A 27,271-nucleotide genomic window follows, 5' to 3' on the forward strand; every position below is an offset into this window, starting at 1 on the left:
GAAGAACTGCTTGAGAGGCCAATCAGACTGTGAAACCTAGTATGAAAGGTCAAGAACTACAACAGGCTTCTCCTTTTGTGTGTTTTACAGCATGCAGCATTAAGGTGCATTGCCATCACCTACTATGTTTGAGCATAAACCAAAGTTATTATCCTTCTAACTAATGCCGCGTTTTCACTTCGGGGAACCGGCTCGACTCAGCTCGGCTTGACTCGACTCGGGTACTATTCCTGCAGACTGTTTCCATTACAAGATACTACCGACTTTAGAGTACCTGGATGTCATAGCGATGCGGCACGTTACTTCCGTGTCGTCTGCTCAGAGAGTTGCTGATAAACTCGCTCGTCTCGTCAAGCTCATGCTGAATTTTTTTGTCGGCCACCAAAGACTGAATCTCCTCAACCGACTATGGTATAGTTTTGCGGGCTGTCATCATGTGGATTAACCTACCGCTATATTTACTGTCAACTTCTGCATCTGTTTTTTGTAAAACGGTGGGTCACAGAGACAACTCTCTGACCAATCAGTGGTCTGCAGTGTTTACATGTCACGTTTTAGTATCTGTTCCTCAGTTTTGGAACCTCAGCGGAGGGCATACCAAAAAAAATAGTGCCGGGTACCAGATTCCAGGTCCTTTTTCATAATGGAAACACAAAAAGGATGAGTCGAGTCACGTTGAGCTGGTACCACATAGTGGAAATGCAGCATAAAAAGCCTAGACCAACCAAAACAAATACTGGGTCTAATTGTTGACCTTTGCAATACAGGAATGTGAGGGAAGGAGTATTTAGTTGTTTGTACTCTACAGTTTCACCACTATGTGCCACTCACTAAACCAGTGTTTTTCAACCTTGGGGTCGGGACCCCACGTGGGGTCACCTGGAATTCAAATGGGGTCGCCTGAAATTTCTAGTAATTGATAAAAAAAAAAAAAAAAAATCAAAAATATATGGTGAGTTGAGAGAGACAATCATAATCCATAAAAGACATGACAAACTGTGAAGCTGAAACTGAAGCACTGTGATGCTGTTTATCTTTCAAATGTTCATTGTGGTCAGTTTCAGATGTTGCAGCTCTTTCATAATTCATAGTTTGAGTTCTTGTTTGTTCAGTATTAATTGTCAGCCTTGTAAATCACAGCTGGACTGACTGTACATATCCTGACCAAGGAGAATAAAATTCTCACTTTGTGCAGTAATCTACACGCGGCTTTTCTGCCTCCGTCCAAAATAATATACATTATATAGACTAAATGTCCTCTAAAATTAACATTTGTTTGCAATATAGTATAGCAAACTATTACATGATCAAAAACAAATTAATTTTAGCAAAACAATTCTCCATTTTGAATGTCTGGGGTCACCAGAAATTTGTGATACTAAAATGGGGTCACGAGCCAAAAAAGGTTGGGAACTCTTGCACTAAACCTTTATGTTAAGTAATACAAGACGTACACAAAGAAGTCAGGACAGAATAGCTGTTTGATGTTTAGCAGGGTGTGCACATAACTTTAACCATGTTTGACTGGGGCTAAAATAATGCTGTACTACACTGAGAGAAGCTTCACTCAGTCAGGTTTGCCATAAACTACCGTCCTCATCCCAGGGTTCCAGATGTAGCAACAGCTATTCCTTGTAGCCCTAGGGTATGGTAGTACCATGATTTAGGTGTCATGGACGGGGTAATTCACACCCTGTCGCTTTGATGAACAGCATAAGTGATGTAATAGGAAGAGGCATTCACTGAACGTTCACTGGGAGATTGAAATGGGATTGAATTGGTTGAGAGGAGGAAAGAAGAGGAGATAGAGAAGAGGAAAGAATCAGGGCCAGAGGGAGGGGGAAGGAAGTGGGCAAGAAATGGATGCTTTGTCGTTTGCTCTCGCTCTCTCCATCCTATTTTTTTCCCTCATTTCTCTACCCATGAATAAAGCCACTCCAGCTAGTCCAGTAAATCTGGCTTGTACGGGCCGGCTGGAGCGGGGCCGCGGGGCCAGGTCCTCTGTGGCTGTTTCAGTGGCTCTGTCGGCTTGTGTAGATGAATGACCGAGCTGGAGGAGGGCCCATCGATTCGAGTTAAGTGGAGGGGGGTAAGAACCGAGCGAGGGGGCTATTACGCACATGGCCATGCGGCTCATCAGAGGGGGCTATCAGCGCAGGCTATCAGCCCCTGACTTTACCATGTTAATCACATGCTGCAGGGACCATTGTCACAATCAGCAAAGATGCTATTTAGATCCATATAAATGGAAATGGGGCCACGTAATGGATGCAGACTGTGAGGCAGCACGTCTAGTGGTAGTTGTGAACTGACTGGGGCCAGTTGAAGGACACCATGGAGGATCAGGCTGATCACATAGACCAAGCTCAGTTTATTTTCAAATGGATGTGAAACTGCTAAGAAAAGATCAACAGTGTGGAAGGCTAATATTTTCTCTGACATTCAATCCAACCATTTAGCCCTTGGTAAAATTATGATAACAGCATCAAATCATCACTTTTTTTTTTTTTTTTTTTTAGAATTTTGTAAAACAGCTGCGTACTGTGGGTTTAAGGTGACATTTACATGGGGTAAAGTTTCTGGAATTAGAGGATTAGTACTGAATTAGTGTGACTACAACACAAAGATGTGTATGTTGGATTTCCTCATGATGAGTCTGACCTTTAAATCATGTTTTCATCATCATAGTGATATAAACATTTGAAATAAACATCGCAAAGGACTGCTTGAAGGGTGAAGAATAGGAATACTGTATTTATGCACATGTATTCAACTTCAGCAAGTTAATAAATCATCAGCTGCCCTTGGACTAATTTCTGTCAATTTAGTGGCAGTTGCAAGGTTGGGTTTTTTTATATATTAGAAGTCATATTGTCATCACAATAAGTGCAATGTTATATTACACTGGTCAACAGCAAATTTATTGTTGAAGTTTTTTGAGCTGATTTAGGATCATTTTGGTGTGCTGAATCCAAAAATCACATTAATTTTGCTCAATCAGGTCAACTTTCTGAAATATGCTACACATTGGCTTTTTAATATTTTTGCTTACATTTATGGGCATTTTCACATCATATGATATAAAATTCTTTCATATTTCTTGCAATAAACAAGTTCTGAAGATTTTACTTTTGCCAATTTATGGTTAATGTTTTTTTTAATATTACAGGTGAATGAAATGGCTTCGACTAGAAGATCTTGCAAAAATAAGCCTGATGTATTCTGCTACATCTGCGGTGAATACACCATTGTACCTAACAGGAATCCTGTTAAAAAATGATTTTTTTTTCTCTTAAAACCTATTTTGGGTGAGAACTATATAAAAAAATCAGCTAATAAAGTTACAAAAATGTAATCAATTTTGTGAGAAGATCAAATTTTTCAAAATCAAATTAGCAAAAAAACCTGACCTGATTGAGAAAAACAGATGTCATTTTTGGATTTAGCAGTGCAAAATGGTCCTAATTCAGTTGAAAAAACCTAGACAACTTGCAAAAAACATTTTTTTGTAACCCAGTGTTATATTCCATCACATTTTCCTTGACACAGCTCGGAATAGAGAAATAATATGACCACACTCCAATGCTCTAAAATGTCTGAAATGTTTGTTTTAAGTTCAAGTTCAAGTTTTAGAGGAAATACAACACAGTACCTACTACTGGAAAGCTGCCACAAACATCTACAATGTCTAACGTGTATAACAAAAAAAAAAAAAAAAACACTCATTGAAAACATTAAATTAGGTAAAATAGAGTAAAATATTAAAATAGAGATTAAATAGAGTACATTGCAAAGTAACTATCGCTAGCAGCTAATGCCAGTTAATGTGATGCTAATATCATGCTAATGCTAATGGTTGCTATTTTGTTTCATTTCCAAACTAGTTCAAAGCCAACATTTACCATTTAACTACAAATAATACAGGAGAAACTCTAGCTTATGAAACACTGATATAACACAGTATTAGAAACAGAAATAGCTGCCGTAAATGATTAACACAAAGAACACAAATAATTAATGTCATCAGTTCACTGTATTTTGCATATATTTGTGAACAGTAAGAAATCAGCCGTGCCCTAAAAAATGTGCTGTTCTCCATATTTTGTGCATACCATTTAAAAAATGCCATCTATTTCAGAGGAAAATAGTGCATTTGGATCAGTAAAAATATGCATAAAACCCAGCATAAGATATACTGGGCACGTTGCATTGTTTTTATGGCTGTCACAGCGTATCCGAATCTCATTCTTTTCAAAACGTTTTGGAAAAATCAAACCTCTCTGCAGCAAACTCTGACTGCCATGGAAAAGCCAAAGCTCCCCTCTACCCATCGACAGAATTGCTTTACATGCGTGACTTTACTCTATCTCCATAGCAACTGTTGCTCTCCCACTGTAATCTATGCACAAAAAAAAAATGATTCATTTCAGAAGGAGAGACAAGGGAAGGAGGACAGAGACACTGAGAGAGGAGGAAAAGGAGAGCGAGACAGCAAACTGCAGATTAAACCAGCAGTCTGCTCTCATTCTGAATGCATGACATTGAAGGGGTTATAAGATGCTGAAAAAAAAAAAATACTTAGCATTTCACCGTGTTCAAACACTATTTCCCGCATTTGGCCAAATCATTTGCTGCTGCACTTATCTATCTATTTCATCACACCACTTCATCATAAAAGTGATAATAGCGTAGTGGAGCCCCTGCTTAAAGAATGAGCTTCATAATCCAGCACACATCAATACCTGTGTGTTACTCTGCAGTGAGTCACCAGTCTATCCACTGCATCGACAATGTCTACAATACCACTCATTAACTCTTTAACTGATTCAGCCAATCCGTCATTTTCACCAAAAAAACAAAAAACAACTTAATCCTGTGTTTAATGCCAAGGACGCTTGGAGGAATTTCGACTGAATGCGAGTTTGGATCGGACGAGGGAACACATGCCCGATTTAATGTTTGTAAATGTGTATCTGTGTGTCTGTTGATGCTTATGAAAGTTTTGTGCACATGGTGGAGGCAGATGGCAGGAACAGATTTGCCTTCTCTAGACATCCATTCTCCTCACCGCTGCTTTAAGTAATCAGCCCCCTGCGCCGACACATACAGGACATACATTACCTACTGTTTTTATGTTATAAATGTCAAATGCACTGTGGAGAAATGCACAAAACGATGTCCGTCGAATGCAGGTTTGAAACATGACACAGTGGGAATTGCTATACACTGTCATTATATCTAAATGGATGGTGTGTGTGGCCTGCTGGCAGACACAGACACTGACAGAAAGAGACAAGCAGACATGGATCCACACACTGAAAGGGTCAAAGGTTAAGCTGCCTCAGTGCCCGGATCCCCAACAAAAACTTTCTTGTTGCCAAGTCCTTATATCTGGAGGGGCACTTCTGACTCTCCATCTGTTACCATCTGTCCCTTCACTGTCCCCATTCTAGTGTGGCAAGAAAGAGGAGACAACACTGTGATCACAGACAAACCCTGAAACAGTATGAAGCAGGGCTAATGGTAATTGTTCTCTCTGTGGTCCCGGTGCATGGCCTGTTTGTCAGGTGGGAGATTATAGTGTTTGATTTATAACCATCTGATATCAAGATTGGTCTATTATCTAGTCAGGTGTTCCAGATTGGAATATTTTATGCCATTTCAGTTTGTTAACAAAGGACTGTTTGACAAAGCTGCCAATTTGTATTGTAACCCATGAGGCTTGCTTCTTAAACCAGGTGTGAACTATGTAATTCTGGTGAAAAAAACATGATTAGACCATCAAAAGTCATCAAAAACAGTGGTTCTGCAATCAAGTACTAAATCCTGTGTGTGTCATGTGACTAAAACAGTCAGAAAAGAAAACATGGAATGCCTAAAAGCACTGTTTTTGTCAGTACAATGCCATAGATATTGATGTAAGAACATAACCCTATAACGCCAAACGTATCATATTTGATACATGAGCTTTGAACTTCTCTCCATGATCAGTGTGGTATTTTTTTTTTCTTGAAAAACCTGATGTATACAATTAGATACATGCAATACACAGATAATCTACCAAGGGGGAGGAATTTGTTCACCAGAGGCCTTTCCAGTGACACTACAAGATTGTTTTTAATGAGAAAGGAGGTAGAACTTTGCCAATTTTGAAAAGGAATTACCAATTTGTTAGACAGGTTTGTGTTATGTTATGTTTTTGTTGTTTAAAAATAATGATATATGAGCATTAAGACCTGATGTATCAAATATGATACAAAATTGAAACTCATACCTTGAAAATTATATTTGGGAAAAAAAAAAAAAAATTGGGGTTGTTCAGAAGGACCAATAAAGGTTCCAGTTTCAAATCCATCAGGGGGGAGGAATTTGTTCACCAGAGGCCTTTCCAGTGATACTACAAGATTGTCACGAGGAAAAACTTTGCCAATTTTAAGAAGGAATTACTCATTGTTAGACATGTTTGTGTTATATCATGTTTTTGTTTGTTCCAAAATAATAATATTTGAGTATTGAGACCCGATGTATCAAATATGATACAAAATTGAAACTCATACATGGCAATTGATATTTGAAAAATTTTTCTTTGGGTTGTTCAGAAGGACCAATAAAGACTCCAATTTGAAAGAACTGGAATTTTCTGTCAATGATTTAATGGTTCAGGCTTTATGGGGTTAAATGATTTTGGTTTTTATCAAGAAAACATGGAAAATGGCTAGATATCAGCTGTTAAATTAAATTCTTATGAGCTATTTTTGTTGTTTTCATTATATTTGTCCAAACAAATGTACCTTTAGTTGTACCAGGCATTAAAATGACCAAGAAATTGAAGAAAACAAGGGTGGTCTGATAATTTTTTTAACGTCCTATATCTTACTGTGAGAAAGGTTCAAAGACGGTCTCACGAAACTGATCTGGGACAAAATTATGTCATTAGATTAAATAAAAGATGACCTTCTCATCATGCAACTGCTACCCGCCGTCAGGTCCGTATATTTTTGGACAGTGACACAATTTTCACAATATTGCCTCTGTAAACCACCACAGTGGATCTGAAATGAAGCCACCAAGATATAATTGAAGCGTGGACGTTCAGCTTTATCTCAAGGGGTTTAATCAATAATCGGAATTACAACAAATTTAACCATAGTACCTCCATTTTCAGAGGCTCAAAGGTTAACAGCTACCAAATCCAAACCTTTTATCTGCTTCTTTTGTCAAACAAACAGGCAACATCTGGACATGAAGGTGCTTATCATTCAGTTGTCCAATTACTTTTGGGCATCTAAAAATGGAGGGACTATGTTTAAAATGGTTGTATTTCCAAAAAGTAATTGGACAACCGATCGATAAGTAGATTCATGTCCAGATGTGGCCTGTTCTCTGGTTATTTTTTAACAAAAGAAGCAGATAAAAGATAGCTGTTCACTTATGAGCTTCTGAAAATGGAGGGGTTATGTCTGAAATGGTTGTAATTCCTAAAAGTTGATGCAATATTTTTTTGTGAAATGCATTGAATTAACTCTGTAAAGCCTGAACCATTAAATCATTGACAGAAAATTCCAGTTCTTTGAAACTGGAGCCGTTATTGGCCCTTCTGAAGAACAGTATGTGTTTGTACTTCTCATCCAACCACAATCAAATTCACTCTGTCTATCCGGATCGTGCGATTTATCTGGATAGTTTTTTTTTTGATGACAAGCCAGAATGAAAACAAGTAGAAATGAAATTGGAGTAACGAGGCTATTTTTAAAATGTAAGGAGTAGAAAGTACAGATAATTGCGTGAAAATGTAAGGACAAGCAGGGCCAGATTAACAATTCATTGTACCCTGGGCAACAATATTCAAGGGCCCCATCATCACAACCCCAGGATCCCTATAATCTGGCAAAATATAGAATAAATTCCAGGAATATATGTAAATATACCCCATACTTCAATATCTAACTATCATCAAATGCATTTTGATGTACAAATGTGTAAATGCTCGTATAACTACAAGTGCACCACTATAGCCTCTTGTCAAGGCCACACACTTGCATATGATGATATGAAAACAAAACACATTAGCATCAGTATAATCTAAAATTGATCCACTACATTAGAAAGAGAGGGAAGTGTCCTCCATTTTCACAAAAAAATAAATAAGAAACCATTTCCAAAGTAGCCAGTATTTATTTAAGAACACTTTTTGCCAGCACAAATGTATTGAATCGTCAGAAAAAGCCCACAGACAAAACACAAACATAATCTGATACAATCAGATGTGAATTTTAAACAGAAATCCACTTGTCACCTCAGAATTCAACAAGAGAGTTAAAGTATATGCAATGTAAACATTGTTTTGATTTGCGTACATATGTCGCATAGTTCTTGACATCTCACATCCCGCTCAGTGCACGCACGTTGATTTGCGTCACCGCTGATTTGCTTTTTGGACTGACCAATGAGGAGAGGGTCTCAGCTCACAGTCACAGACAGCAGGAGCAGGGTTTCTGTGCAGTGCAATGGCTCCGGGCAGCGGACAGTTTCATTTATAAGCAAAAGATAACTAGATATTTTCGTTATGCCCGAGCTACCCAGGGCCCTTCAGAGGTCACGGGCCCAGTTGCCCATATGGTTAATCCGGGCTTGAGTAGAAGTAAAAAGTCAGCTGAAAAATAATTACTCCAGTAAAGTATAGATAACGTAAATTTCTACTTAACTCTGTAAAACCATTAAATAATTGACAGAAAATTCCAGTTCTTTGAAACTGGAGCCTTTATTGGTCCTTCTTCCTTCTGAACAACCAAAAAAATGTTTTTCAAATATCAGTTTCCATGAATGAGCTTCAATTTTGTATCATATTTGATACATTGGATCTCAACGCTCAAATATTATTATTTCTGAACAAACAAAAACATAATATCTAACAAACTGGTAATTCCTTTTCAAAATTGGCAAAGTTCTGCCTCCTTCCTCATTAATGACAGTCTTGTAGTATCACTGGAAAGGCCTCTGGTGAATGAATTCCTCCCCCCTAGTGGATTATCTGTGTATTGCATGTATCTAATTGTATACATCAGGCTTTTCAAGAAAAAAAATCACACTGATCATGCAGAGGGCTTCAAAACTCATGTGTCAAATAAGATACATTCGGCGTTATAGGGTTAAAGCTGACAGTCTACATTTCAGTCACATCTTCATAGTTTCATCTCAAATGCACCGTGGTGATGTACAGAGGCAAAACTACAAAATCTGTGACACTGTTGAAATATACACAGACCCGACTGTATATGGAGTAACCAAAAAGTAGGAATGCAGCATGAAATGTCACAGTTTTAGGTATACTAAGAAATATTACCCGCAAGCATCCCAAGTTTGTCTCTTTTCCCAGGCCACAACCGAGTCCACATTATCCTCCTCCTCCTCCTCTTTGGATTTATTTCCATATACATAAATATTACTGTTGCAACGTTGCAATTCGTAGCACAGTGCACTAATGGGGTCGTGTTCTTCTGTGTTTGTGTGTATGTGTGTGTGTGTGTGTGTGTGTGTGTGTGCATTATACACTGTAGCCTACAATTCAGTTGGGTTTATCATCATAACGTCTACATACGTCAAACTTATTGTCATAGCCAACTTTATTAGATTCGTGTTGCGTAGTGTAGCTTGCAATAAACTTATAACATTGCTGAAATCTCCTAGTCTGTAAGCACCTTTAGACCACCAAGTGTCCCCAGTGGCATTCACGTTGTAAGTTTTGTTGGATGTACATAGACACAGACTAACAGTAGACAACACTTAAGGCAACTCTGTGTCAGACAAATTATGAGCATCAAGCTTATGGGCCAGAAATATTGTGAGGAGGACCGTTCAACCTTGGGTAATTGTAAATCCAGAGGAATATGTGTCACACACACACACACACCCTTACATACACACACACACACACACACACACACCTTCCCCCCTCCCTCTCTTCTCTCTTCTTACCGTGTGTAACAACATAAAACAGCATGCCCTGCAGCTCTTTAGTTCTCAAATACAGCACACACTTGTCTTGATCTGAACCCAGAGCACGTAGCATACAAGTTATTCCACAGTGTCAAGACTTTCATTGGGTATGCAAGGCCTAGATTTATTTATTTTTTAATTTTTTTTTTTTTTTTTTTTACAGTATCTGTGCATAAACCTCTAAATCTCTCCTGAAGTGTTATTAGGGGAAATGGCATGCCGTATGTAAAGAAACAAATGGCACAGAACATCTGGTTAAAGCTCATCTGAGAGAGTTGCACTCAATTGGGCCGATCGTGTTTAAAATGCAACTGGAGCAGCATGCATTTTGCATTACATTACAGAGTGTATGAGTCAGTAAAATCAGGATGGAATGCATTATAGTGTATGAACAGACTACAGTCAGTGTACGAAGGACGATATGGATCAGGTACAGCAATAATTATTGTACAATTCCGTGCGTCTGTCCTGCAGCATTTCAGTATAACCATCACGTTTGACATACAAATGGTTGCACTTTGTCATTTTTAGTGAGTTTGTCATAAAAGTGGTAATCTTCATTTCTCTACATGGTTGCTTTGGCACACACTAGGCTGATGGAGATACACGGTGGCTGTATATAAGACTCATTATCCTCTGGCAGAGAAACAAGTCTGAATTAGACCCAGATTTGACATTCACTTGCTTAGAGACTTTAATGACTTTAGCATCGTCAGGCCCTCCCCCCTTTAGAGAATTGTGCCCTCATGAATTAGTGAGAGGGTGTGCATAGCCAAGGCAAGCATTTGAATCAAGACTTTTTTTTTTTTTTTTCATTTGCACAAGCTGCTTAATTTGCTCTTTTTCTTAATTTCCCATTTTTCTTTTTGATTTTTTTTTTTTCTCTCTCACTGTAAAGTCCCAGGAAGGTTTATCAGTGGGACATGGAGGCATGGGGAGGGAGAGAAATTCCATTTGTGTTAGAGTAGAAGTAGCATGGATGGTAATGCTGTGTGTTTCTGGGGTGGAATAAGCTCATTTTGGTTTAATATAGTCTTATAGTGCAGCCTGACAGACTGTGTTAGGGATATTAAACCTTGTCCTCCTCTTGCACGCAGCTAAACCAGCTACTTAAATGTACCGTTAACAGATGTAATATACAGACTCGTGACCTAGAATTGAGCGAACAAGGAGCCTGAAAACTGTTAAATTCTCCAAGGTGCCGGTGACCTTGATTTGGAATCCCGCTATCTCTTTGTGTAAATGCGATGGCAGACTGTGTTGTGGCTGAGAAACCCCGCGCAAGTTATGAGGGGATGGTTTATACATTGTAGACGTACAAGACAGCGCTCCAGGCTCGCATCCACATAATCAAAACGGTACAACGGCAGACAGCGCCGAGACAAAATGAGAAAGGTGTCAGTGTCAAGGTGGTGTCAGGGCGGCTGTAGAGATTGACAGACAGAATAATCAGCAGAAGGAATGGGGAGGGAGAAGGGAGGGGATGACAGTATAAACCCACAGGCCATAGTTACAAACATGCACCCACTCCCCCCAACCACCCACCCACCCACCCTTGTCTCGCGCCGCCGTCCCACCATCTTCACGCCACCACCCCAACATCCATCACCCATTGGTGGTGGATTGTGGGTGAGCACTGGACCGAGATGATTCCCCTCAATAGTCATTCAACCCAGTTTGTCACCACCAATAGCCCCCATGGGAACTGTGGGTGTGGGTGCTGTGTGGGAGTAAGAGCCCCCCTCTCAGCCGCCTCGTAACCTTCTACCTCACTTTTCTGTGTGAATGACCTGCAATTGGCGACGGCAGGGTGTTTTCGATGTTCCATTTGTTTTCCTGAATTGGTGTGATAGTCCGCTGGCTGTAACCAACTTCATTTTCAATTTCAAGTTCAATTTTATTTCAAGCTTTGCCCGCTGCTGCTAATTTGCTATTCATTCTGCATTTCCTATTCCATAAATATTTATATCAGAGCAGCCAACTCGCACATGCACACACACACACACACACACACACTTAGCAGCCTCTGTACCTCAAACAGACCATGATACTCAAGTTGTAGGATTCAATTGAGCTCACACTTTCCCGCGTTTCTTGTAATCACTCTCTTTCATTTTCTCCTCCTTATTCTTATTCCCGTTCTCTTTTTTCTCTTTATCTTCCACCGCAGGTCAGGACCGCAGTGAGGCGGGGCTTATTAAGCGTTTCCGTGGAGATGGCGTGCGCTACAAGGCCAAGCTGATCGGGATTGATGAGGTGACAGCAGCACGCGGGGACAAGCTGTGCCAGGACTCCATGATGAAGCTCAAGGTGCGGATTTGTGTGTGCGTGTATGTACATGTGTGATTGAGTGTGTGTGTGTGTGTGCATGTATATGTGTGTGTTTTTGCCTCTCTGTATGTATCACTGAGTCTCTTCACTCATCTTTGTCAGATTTGAAGAGAACATGCTCAGCCATGTCTGTATTGTCTCCTAAATGAGTCATGGGAGCTGTCCTGACCTGTATGTGACTCACTTTGGGGTGGGGGGGGGTTGTAAAGAACTGACCAGACAGAATAAATAAAAGTCTACCCATATTATTCTGGAGCTCTTTGTAGAACGTTACTGTAAGGTTGATTTTATACCCTGCTGAGGCTTTGTACTTTTATTTTCCCTCTAATGGGTTGCTGTATTTTTAGTGATGCTCACAGCTTTCTCCATTTATTCATACTTCTTTCGTGACCTTGGAGGCAAACTGGTGTCTATTCTCATACGTTTAAAGCAGTATATCCCTTGTTGAATTTTTCTTTTCTTTTTTTTTTTTTTTCATTTTTGCCGTGTGACTGCAAAAAACGCTAAACACCCAATTTGTCTGCCTTGTGTATGTCTTCTCATGTCAGTCACTACTATTTTTACAACAAAGCCCACAATGTTATACTTGCAGAGCATATGCAAACTGTGATAATGTGACCTAGATAATATTTTAGCCTGTTTTTTCACCAGATATTGGAAGTAAAGTGGGTTAAACTCAGCTGTAACTCACAATGCTACACAGATGTGACGAACAATCTTGTATTAATCCATAAAAACCCAAACATCCACTGGTGACCAAAACATCTACTTATGTAAACTGCTGAATAACTGTTCATCCATTAATCCTGTCAATACATGTAAATAATTGGCGTAAAATACAGTTTATCATCTTTTCATGGTCATCAGATATGATCCATTTGGATGTTCAGAGGCTCCGTAGTTACCATGGTGACACTGTCATCTTCTACAGCATTGATTCACCAGTAAAAACCATGGAGTTGGATCAATGACAGGGGTTGGAAACACTTGCTTTTATGTTCAGTTAATGATATATTTTACTGAAAAAGCCACTTTTTCTTCAGTTTTCTCTGTTTTCATATAACCTTTGAATTTATTCTGAGCTTTGATGAACATCTAAATGATCAACGAATTAAATAGAGTAAAATAGATGATTTTCACTGAAAAAAATGCAAAATGCAGAGAATAATGTTATAATAAATGGTGATAAATAATTTAGGAAAGGTTAAATAGAGAGAAAAATTGGGTTTACAGGTTGAAATTTACTCTACATTATACTTTTAACCCATAAAGACCCAGTGCTGCTTTTGTGGCAGTTCCCAAATAGATTTTTCTCTCTATCTAACCTTTCTTAAGTGATTTATCACCATTTATCATAATATTATCCTATCCATTTTACATTTTTTCAGTGAAAATCAGGTATTTTCCTATATTTATTGTACTGATCATGTACTTTAATCGTCATGCTGAGATTACATTTGAGGGTTATTAAACCAAAAACAGAGAAAACTCAGAAAAAAAGTGACTTTTTCAGTAAAATCTACCATAATCTGAACATAAACCAAGTGTCTCCATTCACTGTCACTGGTCCAACTCCTTGGGTTTTACTGGTGAATCAATGTTGTAGAAGATGACAGTGTTTCCACGGTAACTACGGAGCATCTGAACATCCAAATGGGTCATATCTGATGACCATGAAAAGATGATAGACTGTATTTTACACCAATTATTTACATGTATTGATAGGATTAGCGGCTCTAAGGTCATTAAACAGTTTAAATCAATTGATGTTTTTGGTCACTGGTGTTCATTTGGGTCTTTTTTGTGTTAATTAACATGTACTTTTGGATACAGTACTCTTCATCTCCTCATTTGTTCTTTCAAAAGTTTATTTTGTGGTGTTTCGTGGCAGCCGTGTTTATAGGCTCTAAAGCTGTGTTTTTCAACCTTGGGGTCATGACTCCAATTCAGATAGGACCCCCAGTTCAAATAGGGTCACCTGAAATTTGTAGTAATTGATAAAAAACAAAAAATACTGATGAAAATATGTTTTAATGATTCACTATATATTTCATTATAATTAAAACACCACACACTTTTCCTAATAAAAATGAAGTTCAAATAAAATGCAGGATATAATATCTGAGAGGGCATATCTTGATTGACCCGATCATGTGACCATGTGTGTTACTATGCTTCAACCTGCCCGGACACAGTCACACCGGACTGAACAGAGAATGGAAAGATTTCTTAACCCGCCTGGTCCTGCTAAGAGATCTCCAAGAGAAACTGAGAAGCAGACACCAAAAAGGTGCATTATATACATTATATAGTCTAAATGTTGTCTAAAATGAACCTTTAATACCTCCGCCAAGGAAGTTATGTTTTTGTCGGCGTTGGTTTGTCTGTCTGTCTGTTTGTGTGCAAGATAACTCTAAAAGTTATGGACGGATTTGGATGAAAATTTCAGGAAATGTTGATCCTGGCACAAGGAACAAGTGATTAAATTTTGGTGGTGATCGGGGGTGGGGGGGCCCACTGATCTGCCTTGGCGGAGGTCTGCGCTCTATGAGTGCTTTTCTAGAGAAGACAGCGCAGACCTCCGCCAAGGCAGCTCAGTGCCCCCCCCACCCCCCGATCACCACCAAAATGTAATCATTTGTTCCTTGTGCTAGTATCAGCGTTTCCTGAAATTTTCATCCAAATCTGGGGCACTGATCTGCCTTGGCGGGGGTCTGCGCTCTCCAAGTGCTTCTAGTTTGCAACATAGTATGGTAATTTCCCTTGGGATTAATGAAGTATCTATCTATCTATCGATCTATCTATCTATCGATCGATCGCATGATCAAAAACAAACAAATTTTTGCAAAAAAAAAAATGTCTGGGGTTGCCAGAAATCTGTGATATTAAAATGGGGTCACGAGCTAAAACAGGTTGGGAACCACTGCTCTAAAGTAACAGCAGGAAACTCTTACCACTCGCTTTGTTGTTGAAAAGAAGCAGCACATAAGCATCTTTCCAGTAGGTGGGCTATGGAATAAATCCTTCTCCAAATGGAAATGTATACTCGGCTTTTTCAGTATATTCTCTCCGACTGTGCTGGAGCTTAAATGTGTGGGAAGCCCTACAGTATATAGGAGCAGTACTGGCAGTGGGCGACACCTCTTATCGTTATATCCATTTGAAGTGATACGTCCAGTAATACAACTTTTTCACTGCCTTGATCTGACATTTCAGCACTGCCCTCCATATGACTCCAGTAGTCACCAGCCAGCAGCCAGTTAGAGTCAATGGAGCAGTCGATACAGACCTGCTATTATCTGGACAGGGAATAGAGAAGGGGACGGGGTCTTTATTGAGCTGCCTCTCGCTGCCTTGAGGACTAATCCACCAAATGGAGAAGCCGATGGCTGATTGACAACATACATCGACTATCCCGCCCGCCCGCCTCTTTCTCACTCACTTCATCTCTGTCTTATCTCTGTTGCCTGTTTTGTTCCACTCTTTCTGTTTAGCCTTACATGTCCCCCTTTTACCCAGTAATACTTAGTATTATGTGGCGGTAATATAATTACTTTCCTCAGTAACTGGTAGTTTTTGAGGGATTTATGTACGATTAGAAATTCAGTAATTACATCAGAGTTAATAAATATGAAAAAGCACTTCAAAGTTTATCATATTGGTTTATTTATTGTCATGCTGAGAGTTTAAAGCTACAGTGGGGAAATCAATGTCAGAAATTGAAAATACATTCCCTCCTCCTGCAGTTTTCTCGCTGTTCTGACTATATAAAGATGGACGACAAAGCCAAATGAAGCCAAAATATCACAGGTAGTAGGGCTGCAGTTTTGCCTCTGACACAAGCAGAGGAATTGGTCATTAATCAAAAGACATGTAATAGGCCAACATTTTACAGGTTTGATTTTCTTAATAAGGGTCTGTTTCCTCTTAGATTACAGCAAAGTTATTATGGAATTGTTGCAGAATGACAACAAAAAATATTTACCGACTCAACCCTTAATGGAGATTAGTTTGGACTCCTTTCAAGTAATAGAATGGACCAGTACTTGTTTCCCTATTTTCCAAGGGACAAGACTGCATACTGTTACAGCAGCATCACGGCCTCTGGAGTTCACCATGGCTGCTCTACATAGTGCTTATTTTTCCACAAGGTGTGTCATGGTGTATGAATCGGCTTGGCGTGGCGCTCCAGTTCCCTAAAAATAGAACAGGTCAGACTGACAGGAAGTCAGATACACAAAAGGCATAGATGAAGCCATCAATTTTCAGAATGAAGCATCATGTGCAGTAGGGCTGCAGCTAACGATGATTTTAATAATTGATTAATGTGTAGATTATTTTAATAAGCAATCAATTCATCAGACACACACAAAAGATTCAATTCTCAAACATCATTTGAGTTCTGAATTTGAGTTGATTCTAATTCGGTACAGGCCTATTTTGTTCATTGTTCTGGCTTGAAGTCAAAGGACAGGAGTGAGTGTTTAAAACGTTATTATGTTAAGTTATTTGATGATGAGAATGGGGGTGGGATTAATTCAGTTTTTCTTCTTCCCACTCTTTTTCGAGTGTAGATGAATGATTTTGGAATGTTGAATTTGCATGTATTCTATAAATGCTCGAAATAAACAACAAATGAATGAATGAAATGAATCATTTAACCCAAAGCAATATAGGCTGCAGCCAAGTCACAAATGATTACATCCCTGCAATGGCTTTAGGTATAGTTAGCGAACACTACCCCGCTACCTAAACTTGTTATGGCTAGAGAATAGCTAGCTATAGTCTTCAACCACCTCCGGTTATAGGCTGTCAAACTAGCATTGTATGTATTAGTTCCAGTCAACGATAGGTAATGTTAGTCTAGTGGCCTGATAAATGGAGATGGATGAAAATGTTATAATTACGACGACAGTGTCTAACTAGCTAGCGGGCTAAAGTAATCATGACACGTAGGCTACCTTAACGATAGGTTTACATTATGTTCCCGGTGACCACGGCAGCCCCAAAACATACTGCTCCATGGAATTTTGGCCATTTTTTTCCCTCCATATTCAAGTTTTGTTACGTAAATGGTGCACAATTTTTTGGCCAAACGGGGCTACTCAGCATCCGAAGCCTCAGCCATGCTGCCTGGTGTTTTCCTCTGTTACATTACACAGCGTGCAGGCATGCCTCAATGCCAAACGCACTCAAGACCCAATGAATCAACTGCCGAATTCATTACCAACTGTTTTAAGAATCAATTTGGATTGATTGAATCGATTCGTTGTTGCAGCACTAATGTGCAGAATCCTAATCCTATAAAATCATATCATCAATGTTCATAATAAAAATAGAGTTGAAATATTGAACCGAAACAGTGACGATGAACATGAATATATTTTTAACATGTAAACATTGCCACATAGATGTCATGTTAGTTATTTAGTAAATTATCCTGTAGGAAATTATCTTTGTTTCTATGGTAACAAATAAAAACAGACTCTGCAATAAAAATCTGTCATGTCAGAGCAAAGTGCTACACATAACAAGCAATTACATACAACAAACTGTATGCATATACACATATCACCTGATTATGTTTAACAGAACTATACTAGATGGTATGAATTGTCTCTAGGCACCAGATGACAGCCTATATTTCCATTCTGATGTCAGTAACAAATGTTTGGGATTACTTGCCCCTTCACCAACACTCTAGAGTCAGTACAGTCAGGACAGTATAGGACACAGGTGTCAAACATGCAGCCCGGGGGCTAAATCCGGCCCGCCAAAGGGTCCAATCCGGCCCCTGGGATGATTTTGTGAAATGCAAAAATGACATTTAAGATATTAACAATCAATGGTGTCAAAATCATTTTAGTTCACGTTCCACATACAGACACATACAGTCTAATTAGATTTCAAGTGGGTCAGACCAGTAAAATATTATCATAATAACCTATAAATAATGAAAACCCCAAATTTTCTCTTTATTTTTTTGGTGGAAAAAAGTAAAATTACATGAAAATGTTTACATTACTAAACTATACTTTTACAAAAAATGTGAACCTGAATGTAACCTGAACAAATATGAACAAACGGAAATGTCTTAAGAAAAGTAAATGTAATTTTACCAACATTCTGCCTGTTACTAAATCTTTTGTGCAGTTGTAATGCACGTGTAAATGATAAACTGATAAACTGAGGCAGAATATTGTTAAAATTGCAATTGTTTTTCTTAAGACAATTCAAATTGTTCATGTTATTCAGATTTTTAAGGAAACTTTGTAGATGTAAACCTGATCATAATATAATTGTACTTTTTTCACAGTTATCATTTTACTGGTCCGGCCCACTTGAGATCCAATTGTGCTGAATGTGGAACTGAACCAAAATAAGTTTGACACCCCTGGTATAGGAGAAGCACTTAAAAGAGGCAAAAAGATACCGTTCAGCTGTGTGGCCTATTTTATCCATGGTTGAAGCACAAAAATCAAGCAAAAATGCACAAAATAAGAGTCTCAGACAAACATAATGGGCCTCAGTCTAAGAAGATAGTCTAAACAGTGTGTCAAACTGACTTCCAAATGTCTGCATTTGTACGTCAACAGGCTCAGTTCACTGTTTTTTCTAACATGCAGCTTCACAATATCGGAACAGTATTTCCAAGGTGCTCCTTTGTAGAGTTACCCAGAATGATATTAAGCTAGTGTATTTCCAGAGCATATAGAGTGACTGCTTTTTCTCTTCATGAGGTTTCTCTGCATGAAGTGGTGTATATATTGTTTGTATCAAGGCTCTTCTGTCATAGCTCTGCTGAGCACCTAGTGGAAGAACAAGTACTATTTGTATTTGCTTGTACTTGTCATGAATAATCAGAAGAAGTAGCACAAAAGAGAGTAATTACATTTTTAAAGTTCGCAGATTAAAGCTGTCTTTCTCTTGTAGGCGTATAGGTGACTGTTTTCCTTTATCATCTCATTGACGGAGCAGAGGCTAAATGTGATTAATGCAACTGGATTTTTTAATTTGTAGATTAAATGAAAAGGTGCAGGGGGATGGGGGTGGGGGGGTGGGGGTGATGTACTGAAGAGGTCGACCACTCAGCGACAATACCAAGTCTGCAGATGTACTCATCACAGAGGGCAGGTTTTTTATACTCTCCCTATCTTTTTCCATTCTTCTGTCTTCTCCTCTCATGCAGGCTTTTGTTCTGTGAAAGATGTGTCAAGCGTAAAGGTTGGGTCAGACGGCGCAAAGCGAAAATGTTAATTGTTTTCTTTATTAGAGTTGAGAATTTAAAAAAAGAACCTGCTGAGATCCATGGGATGAAAAAAAAAAACAAAAAAAAAACACACACACTTCAAAGGCTGGGTTGGTTGTTCAGTCAGCACTCTGCGAAGTTGTCGGAGCGGGCTTGGTCGGTCAGCAGCGCGATCTATTCTGTCAGCAAATCTCACCTTATTGTTGTTAGCTTGCACTCACGTATGTCACGTTGAAACACAGTAGACCGACTTCAACTAAAGGAGAGATGGGGGGGGGGCTTGGGGAAAAAAAAAAGACGGCAATAATAATAAGACTCACATACAAGGCGACGGGTGAAGCTTCAAGAAAAGGCACATGAAAGAACATTCTGTCCTATCATACCTTATGTAACTCCTGTCACCCTTCCTCCTCAATCTTCCCCCATAATCTCGCCCCCCCATCTCCCACTGTCACACTCACCTGAGTCGGAAAAGAAGAAGGCTCACTGTCTTTGATGCTTAGCTCATATCCTTTCATCTCCTCATGTCGTTTCTTTTAATCTCCTGCAGGGAATGGCTTCTTCGGCACGTTCCAAAGGGGAGCACAAGCAGCGAGTCTTCTTGACGGTCTCTTTTGGGGGGATAAAGATTTACTGTGAAAGATCAGGGGTGAGTATCATGTCAGAGAGGGGCGAGGTGGGTGGGTGGGGTGGGGCGGGGTGGGGTGGGGGGGGCCCTTGGCACAACTGCACTGTGAGGCCTCTGCCAGCTGCTATGCTGTGAACCTACAGTATAGGACATCCAGAGGGCAGACACTTGCACGGTTCAGTTCACAACGGCTGCCAGCACCGCCATCTTGTAAGCCTGGCTGGCACGCTGCATGGTTGACATATTACCACGATTGCAGTACCTGCAGAGGTATCACAATTCACAAGAAATAAAATACAATCTTCTGTGCCGCATGCCAAAATCCATATTCATTCTCAAAAGCAAAAAAAAGAAGCACCAACATGCTTTCCACGGGGCAATTCGCCCTTTAGCTCATAAAAATTGAACTTGACAGCATATAATTGCAGGTCTTACATTTGATATTTGACCCTGGGTAAACCAAGGGTATGCTGCAGGACCTACTTAAGATCACTCAGGCCCTGTCTGCTTGCTAATGATAGCGCAGTGAGCAATGTTATGGTGATGTTATGAGACGGGCTGTTTCCGCCTCCATCCTGGCTTCCACCCCCCTGGCGGACTCAGAGGCCTGCTGTTCCATTACAGGATGATCGAGGGGCTCAGCTCCCCGTCCTGCGGCGTACTGTTGGCTAGATAGGCCCACTCTACTCATCAGCTCTAACCGATAATTAGCACTCAGTTCCACCCCTTAATGATCATTGCTGCTAATGCTAATTACACCATGGCTCCACCTCAGCCGTCGTTAGTGCAAAACTGATAATTATGCAACAGCGTTTGTCCCGTGGCTGTCGACCCCCACCCCACCTCCAACAGCCTATTCACAAAAACCCTCATCTTTGATAAAAATCTGTTTTCAATATGACTAGTGGTGACAGTGGAGCATTTTTCGCCTGTAATGAAAAAAAAAAAAAAAAAAAAAAAATCATTAAGCCTCTCTGCCACCACCAACCAGCTCACCAGCTCTGACAAGCTCATTTGTTGTTTTGGAAATCATGCCCCCTAATGCTCTTCATTTTATTTACTGATTACTCTCACTAAATAACACTCCACACTTAATATCCCTCTTGAGTTATTATGGTGGGATCACTCCAGCGAAGCAACATCAGCAAGCATTCCGATGGAAGTACTTTATGTAAAGCTGACATGAATCGAGTCGACTAGTCATATTAGTTTTGTATTTTACATTAATCTGAAGCATACTAGCGATGTTCCCCCTTGGATGCTTCCAATATCAGCTAATATTCAAATTAAAGCTCCTCCCCAGCGCCTAAGCTTATCTCTTCTAATAGCGTGGCGGTAGGTGGGTGTGCCGGAGTGACAGCAGAATTACTCTTCATGTATATACACCAGTGTGTGTTTATATTTTTGAGTTATCAGGACATTTTTATTTCTCCCCTGGGGTTTCACATGCCAATCCAGTGGATTTTAAAATGTCCACCAGACTGGCTGCATATGAAATCCTCCTAATATAAAGCTTAACATAAAATACATAAGAAATCAGAATAAAATATGTAGAAATAATGCCTGTCAAGGACTTAATAGAGTTATAGCCTCTATATACAGGGTGGGGAAGCAAAATTTACAATGAACATTTAGTTGTTTTTCCTCAGCAGGCACTACGTCAATTGTTTTGAAACCAAACATATATTGATGTCATAATCATACCTAACACTATTATCCATACCTTTTCAGAAACTTTTGCCCATATGAGTAATCAGGAAAGCAAACGTCAAAGAGTGTGTGATTTGCTGAATGCACTCGTCACACCAAAGGAGATTTCAAAAATAGTTGGAGTGTCCACAAAGACTGTTTATAATGTAAAGAAGAGAATGACTATGAGCAAAACTATTACGAGAAAGTCTGGAAGTGGAGGAAGCAACAAAAAACGTACCAAAGCTTTTATTAAAGCTCTCAAATCCAAAATCCTAAAGGATCCAACCAAATCCATGAGAAAAATGGCAATTGAACTTGAGGTAGACAACAAGACCGTTAGAAATGCAGTAAAATATGATTTGAAGATTTAAATTCTCATGACTTTCAATAAAGTAATTGGTCATACACTGTCTTTCAATCCCTGCCTCAAATGATTGTAAATTTTGCTTCCCCACCCTGTATACATATATATATATATATATATATATATATATATATATATATATATATATATATATATATATATATATGATAAAAATGTTCACATCAGTTGATTTCAGTAATTATAATGTCAAATATCTAATCGATATTTCTTAGTTTTAAGGCTGATGAAGAAACAAGACAGTTATTTGTAAGTTAAAATAAATATTTATGGTCAAAACAAATATTTCTGAAATCTAGAGTTAAAAAAATGTTTAGTTGTAATGACAAAAAAAATTCATTGTTAAGTAAAATTTAGTAAAAACAAACTCTGAAACATAACATGATGTGATCCAAGACTTGAATCAGTGTGTCCTGATACTTTTGTCCATGAATTTTGAGGTTAAATAAAATTAAAACACTAAAAAAAGACTGAAAAGGTAATTGCAATGTTTATCTGCCAAGTTCTTGTTATTTACCTCAAGGGTAAACAGATGATACAGCACATTGAGTTGTGTTAATCAACTTTTTCTGCAATAACAAGGTATAATGATTGTGAAAAAAAAATCATTCATTCGTTCATTTATTTGTTTTGAGCAGAAGAAAAAAATTAAGCATTTTTTTTGTGTACAAGGAGCTAATATCTGAGCAAATACGTGAATAAATAACAATGATCAAGACAAAATAGCAACTGCCATGTACACTAGTAATCACAAAATCAATTCAATATGCACTGCTCAGAAAGGAGTGGGAAGAAGAACACTTAAAAATAAATAAATAATAAATAAATCTGCAAGCTTTCAAACAAACCAACATGGCACACATAACTTACCTTTTTTGACCTGACCTACTTGGCCTCCACTCCTGCTTCTCTGTCATGTAGTTACTCCTGCATCACCACTCAGTCCACGAAATCAGCTACATCGCCAAGGACACACGGGACCACCGCGCCTTCGGCTATGTCTGCGGGAAGGAGGGCCACCACAGGTTTGTGGCCATCAAGACCGCTCAGTCAGTGAGTACTTTTTCATTCTCCAGGAGATGTTTGAGGACAAGTTGAGGGTAACTACATAATGTAAATTGCCAGTAAGTAAAGTTTCTTTTTAATCTCCGACTGAACATTTTATCCTTAAAGCTGTTTGACCAGACAATTAAATATTCATACTTTGCAGCTATGCACGGTCTATCTGGTTTTTAAAATGATTAATATTATGAGAGAAAAGTGTTTGCAAGTGCTTTACACAAGTCTGATTCCAGGTCAATTCCAGGTCAAATCAGTTGACTTAATGTAGAAAACATGGGAATGATTGAAGATTTCATTCCTTTATCTACACAATATAGACAAAAATATTATGAGACAGCACATTTATGGCTTGAATGCCTTCCCATTCCTGCTAATATGAAATGATTATACAATAAAAATGTTCACGTCAGTTGTTTTCAGTGATTATAATGACAAATATTCAATCAATATGTCTAATTTAAAGGTTGATTAAGAAAACAGACAGTTATTAATTCATAAGGACCCAGTATTACTTTTGTGTCAGTTCCCAAATGAATTTTTCTCTATATTTAACTTTGCTAAAGTGACCATTTATTCTAATATTATCTTCTGTATTTTGTGTTTTTTCAGTGGCAATCAGGTATTGTCGTACATTTAATTTACTAATTATGTCAGTGTTCATAAAAGCTAAGAGTAAAGTTGAGGGTTATTATATCAAAAACCGAGAAAACTGAAGAAAAAGTGACTTTTTCAGTAAAATCTATCATTAACTGAACATAAACTAAGTGTGTCCATCCACTGTCATTGATTCAAATCCATGGGTTTCACTGGTGAATCAGTGTTGTAGAAGATGACGGTGTTTCCACTCATTTTTTGCTAAAATGAATATAAAGGGAGCTCGCAGCACCTGGAGGGTTCAGATTCAAATTTTTGGAACTATTAGGGTCCAAATACACAAATAAATGAACCAAAGACTAAGAAAAGTGGGTTTAGCAAAATATGACCCCTTTGAATCATTAATCACCATTCATCATAACATTATCCTTTTTTACTGGTTTTACTGGTGAATCAATGTTGTAGAAGATGACAGTGTTTCCACGTTCACTACGAAGCCTCTGAACATCCAAATGAGTCATATCTGATGACCATGAAAAGGTGACAAACTGTATTTTACACCAATTATTTACTTGTATTGATAGGATTAGTGGATGAAGAGGTAATAAACATTTTACTTCAGTTAATGGTTGTGGTCGCTGGTGGATGTTTAGGTCTTTAAGGGTTAAAATGAATATTTATAGCCAGAACAAATCTTTCAGAAATATAAAGTTAATTTTTTTTTTTTTTTTTTTTAATTTTCAGTTTTTTGAGTAAAATTTTGTAAAAGCAAACTCTGAAACATAACATGACATGATCCATGACCTGAATCAGTGTGTCCCAATACTTTTGTCCATATAGTGTATGAGTTTTGAGGTTAAAACAAGACTTACAGTGATTGCAGCAAACTGTAATCTGCCATTTTCTCGTGACTTACCTCAACCCTTTCATGCATGAATTATTACAGTCTTAATCAAGATTTTTTTTTTTTTTCCTGAGTGTTTTTATTCTTCTTTAGACATGGAAAAAAAAAACAATGTGGTTGAAAATTTTTTTTATGAATCTATTTTTCGTGGAGTTCCAAAAATGTCCACTCAGCTTGACACCATGCATTTAATTTTTGAAGCAAAGAAACATGTATTTACTGATATATTGTATGAAAACTATGATATAAAAACATTTTTAATGCTGCTAATCTGCTGTTTTGTCACATTTTAACATACTCTAATACTAGTTATTAATCATGTCATGGAGATAATATGCAAAATACTACTACTACTACTAAATACTAAACATGTATTTATTGATATATTGTATGAAAACTATGATATAAAAACATTTTTAATGCTGCTAATCTGCTGTTTTGTCACATTTTAACATACTCTAATACTAGTTATTACTCACGTCATGGAGATAATATGCAAAATACTACTACTACTACTACTACTACAACTACTACTACTACTAATAATAATAATAATAACAACAATAAAAACCTTTTAATTGCAGTTTAATAACAATAACAAACAATTGATTTACACTCAAACATGTTACTGCAGATCAGGTTTATCTTGAACAGCAAACTTACATTAATGGTATGAATGTCAGTGTTTGAGATGGTGTATAAGCGTCCGCTGTGTTGGCTGATATGGAACTAAAACAACAAAACCCATAAATATATAAAAGAACAGCTGGAGAAAAACTGTCCACTGTAGCAACTGCTATGCATGAAAGGGTTAAGAGTAAACAGGTGATGGAACTGTCGTGGTGTTTCTCAGGTCTATCTGCCCAACATGGCCCTTCATTCATCTTTCCATCCTGTATTTCCTCTCCATCCCTCTCCGCACATCATTTTCCTTCTCCTTTTCCCACTCTGTACTTTTCCAATCCAGGCGGAGCCTCTCATCATTGACCTGCGCGACCTCTTCACGCTCATTTACGACATTAAACAGCGGGAGGAGCTGGAGAAGAAGGCTCAGAAGGACAAACAGTGCGAGCAGGCAGTATACCAGGTAGGAAAACCACATCCCTGGAGTGTTTTTTTTTTTTTTTTTTCTCAGTTTCATTTCCCATTCTGAGGCGAGATCACACGTTATAACTCAGCCAGCAATTCATTCACACTAGAGAACTCTTAACACTTTGAAGCTTTCTCTGAAGTGTATTGCAGGCGGTGTTTGTCTGCATCGTTGATTTCTGTGTTGAATATCTAAATTTAATGGCGGTGCAGCAGGTTTAGAGGCTTTTTTTTTTCCATTAGAGTCAGATATGTTAGGCTGGAAGTGTAATATAGCAAATCAATGCTTCATTAACCCATAAAGACCCATAAAGAAGAAGTGATTTATCACCATTTATTATACTATTATCCTCTTTAGTTTGAGAATTTTTCCGGTGCAAATCATGTATTGTCCTGTATTTAATTCACTACTCTACTCATGTAGATATTCATAAAGGCTCTGAGTAAATTCAATTTTTTTTTTATATTAACACTTATTTTATTGAAAGAGCAAGTCCAGTCTACAATACAATGTAAAGATCTACAAAGCTATTTTTCCATTTTTTTTTAGCTCTTTCACAATGTCAACCAAAGAGAGAAAACAAAACAACTAAAATGGAGGCAGGGTAGCCACTCGTTTCCTAAATTTCTAGATAGGTAAAAGGGAACGTGTGTATGTATTGAGTGAAATAGCAGTGTTTACAAAAAATCTGATTTCACAGGCTCAAAGGTTTTTTATATTAGAACAGAAAACTGAAGAATAAGTGACTTTTTCAGTCAAATCTCTCATTAACTGAACATAAACCCAGTGTGTCCATCCACTGTCATTGATCCAACTCCATGGGTTTTACTGGTGAATCAATGTTGTAGAAGACGACGATGTTTCCACGGTAACTACAGAGCCTCCGAACGTCCAAATAGCTCATATCTGATAACCATGAAAAGATGACAAACTGTATTTTACGCTAATTATTTACATGTATTGATAGGATTAATGGATCAATGGATATTAGGCCTGTAACGGTACTCAAAATTTTGGGTTCGGATGTTTTCGGTTTGGTTTTGAAAGTCACGATTCGTTTTTTTTCAGTTTGGTACAGGAAGAAAGAAAACCCCTCAAAATGTCTTTAATACATTTATGAATTTTTGAACATTTTTCCCCCAATTTTTGGACACTATAGAATATAGAAAAACAGGAATAATATAATTCTGCTGCTAAAAATCAAATAGAAAATTAAAATAAATTATTAATATTACTAAATGTATTTTAAACATTAGTACTGCACTTTTCCCTGACAGGTAGTTTTGAACAATCAACAAAAATAAAATCACAGTTCTGTCAGTTCACATTCTGCATAAAAATAA

The 27,271-nt window shown here is 38.1% G+C and overlaps 1 protein-coding gene across 2 annotated transcripts in view; it reads left to right on the forward strand.

The window, feature by feature from the left end:
* Positions 1–27,271, forward strand: part of LOC115437330 (disabled homolog 1-like) — a 61,665-nt gene that overhangs the window by 20,993 nt on the left and 13,401 nt on the right. For both annotated transcript variants that reach the window (XM_030160551.1, XM_030160552.1), the window contains exons 3-6: positions 12,167–12,306; positions 20,127–20,225; positions 23,200–23,331; positions 25,806–25,925. In XM_030160551.1, coding sequence (XP_030016411.1) covers positions 12,167–12,306; positions 20,127–20,225; positions 23,200–23,331; positions 25,806–25,925 — 491 coding nt within the window. The remainder of the gene's footprint in view (positions 1–12,166; positions 12,307–20,126; positions 20,226–23,199; positions 23,332–25,805; positions 25,926–27,271) is intronic.

Source organism: Sphaeramia orbicularis, chromosome 17 (genome assembly GCF_902148855.1).
Source record: "Sphaeramia orbicularis chromosome 17, fSphaOr1.1, whole genome shotgun sequence".
NCBI classification, from domain to species: Eukaryota; Metazoa; Chordata; class Actinopteri; order Kurtiformes; family Apogonidae; genus Sphaeramia; species Sphaeramia orbicularis.